Consider the following 2,500-nt stretch of genomic DNA (forward strand, 5'->3'; position numbering starts at 1 on the left):
CCTAACTATCAGTCAAAGATAAACAACCTTATAAACCTAAAAACTCATCAGATGACAAATTCAATTCTAATCAATTTGTTATGAATTGATTTTAGGGTTTACGAGTTACCGTGTGCTCCCGATTCTGTGTATCTACCGGTCTATAATAAGTCTAAATCGAATATTCTTTTCTTCTGCCTAGGTGTGGTTCTCAAATCGGAGGGCAAAATGGCGCCGAGAAGAGAAACTCCGAAACCAGAGGCGCGAAGCAGCGAACGGTTCCACCCGGCTACCCATAAACAGCAGCTTTCCTCATTCTATGTACCCGACGATCAATCAACCGCTGGCATCCATGGCCGAATCCTACAGGTGTGTAATCTTCCCGACATACGAGCAAGAATTCGTTTCTTTTGTTCTTATGAAACAGTGGTGTATTCGTAAATTATTATTAAATGCAACCCAACCCTCAACCCTGTACAGGGAGCAGAATTATTGTAACATTTTTTGTGGTTATAAAACAGAGAAACTATATATGTATGTATATATATATACGTGTGTATGTATATATATATATATATATATACGTGTGTATGTATGTATATATATATACGTGTGTGTATGTATATATATACGTGTGTATGTATATATATACGTGTGTATGTATATATATATACGTATGTATGTATATATATACGTGTGTATGTATATATATATACGTATGTATGTATATATATACGTGTGTATGTATATATATACGTGTGTATGTATATATATACGTGTGTATGTATGTATATATACGTATGTATGTATATATTTACGTGTGTATGTATGTATATATATACGTATGTATGTATATATTTACGTGTGTATGTATGTATATATTTACGTGTGTATGTATGTATATATTTACGTGTGTATGTATGTATATATATACGTGTGTATGTATGTATATATATATATACGTGTGTATGTATGTATATATATACGTGTGTATGTATGTATATATATACGTATGTATATATATACGTACGTGTGTATGTATGTATATATATATACGTACGTGTGTATGTATATATATATACGTGTGTGTGTGTATATATATATATATATATATATATATATATATATATATATATATATATATATATACACACGTGTGTGTATGTGTATATATATAATTTTCTGCCCACCTGGATTTATAACCCTAAACGACGTTGGACTCCTTCCGATAATGGATTACCCAGGTTGTATCAACTTCTCTTTTCGTATAATTTAATAAACAACCACTCAGAAAACTATTTTCAATAATTGTGCTGAAAAGCAAAATAGCGTCCATTCGCAGCTGAAAATTTTGCTAACTGCATTTCATTTCTTCTGATGATATAGCCGTTGTTGAAAATCCATGGATTAAGGAAATTAACATAACCCCTTCTATATATTCCTTTTGTCAAACAATAAATTCTAACTACTACTTATTTGCACATCACTTTGGCAATTACATACTTACAATTTTGTATTATGATCTCTATTTTCGCCGACGCATAAGGGTCAAATTATTCCAAACCTAAAATCTATTTATAACCATAGTGTGCTCTCTTTGTGCGGCGTGATGTTTTAATTCGAGAATTTTCTTAACGTTTACATAATAAAAACATTTGCTTGAACGTTGTCAAAAACAAAACAATGTTATTATAATCTTAATTTCGCTATTTTTTTAATTTCTTTTAGGGATCTTAAAGGATGGGATGTTGCAAGTGGTTTGGGGTAAGTAACTTATTTAATACACTTTTACATTCACCATTACTCTGATTATTAATGGTTAAATAATAATTAGTATAATAATTTATTATGAATGTAATCATTCTTAGTTTTGTTGTTGTTGTTATTATTATTATTATTATTATTATTATTATTATTATTATTATTATTATTATTATTAATATAATGATAATATTTATTATTTGTAATCACCGGGGATAACTAAACAGGCCATTATCAGAGATTTTAATATGATATTAACATCTGCTGTCCCTGCAGACTGAGTGACAGCAAGTCTCCCTAGATTTCCAATACTTTGAACCTCTTTCAATAGCCTTATTTATTCGTTATTTTTATTTAATATTAGCAATTTAGGAACCTCTGGTAATGGGTATATTTCTATGCGTGGTGTAGCAATCGGTCTCCGAAGATTAACAGGGGCACCACGTAAAGGTTTGCTACTTGCCCCCGATCCCAGGCAAGCTGCCTCCTATAGGATGGAACGATGGCGAGACTATAACAGCAGAAATAAAAATGAAGCCCTACCAGACCCAAAAGAAAAACTCCCCCAGGGTTCAAACCTTGGTAGAAAAAACTGGGTGACTCTAAATAGAGCCAGAGCCAAAGAAGGCAAAACAAAAGACAATCTCCACAAGTGGGACCTAGAGGCCTCACCTTTATGTCCATGTGGAGAGGTAAAAACGATACACCACCTTACGGAAAACTGCCGATTGGGTCCTCAGTGCTAATACCAAGACCTTAA

At 32.2% G+C, this 2,500-nt stretch overlaps 1 protein-coding gene across 12 annotated transcripts in view; it reads left to right on the plus strand.

Annotated features, from left to right (window-relative positions):
* Positions 1–2,500, plus strand: part of LOC145265495 (paired box protein Pax-6-like) — a 1,005,138-nt gene that overhangs the window by 985,162 nt on the left and 17,476 nt on the right. For all 12 annotated transcript variants that reach the window (XM_080121382.1, XM_080121379.1, XM_080121386.1 and 9 more), the window contains 2 exons: positions 182–348; positions 1,708–1,743. In XM_080121382.1, coding sequence (XP_079977508.1) covers positions 182–348; positions 1,708–1,743 — 203 coding nt within the window. The remainder of the gene's footprint in view (positions 1–181; positions 349–1,707; positions 1,744–2,500) is intronic.

This window comes from Euprymna scolopes, chromosome 40, assembly GCF_053919585.1.
Source record: "Euprymna scolopes isolate OS-2025 chromosome 40, ASM5391958v1, whole genome shotgun sequence".
In the NCBI taxonomy this organism is placed as follows: Eukaryota; Metazoa; Mollusca; class Cephalopoda; order Sepiida; family Sepiolidae; genus Euprymna; species Euprymna scolopes.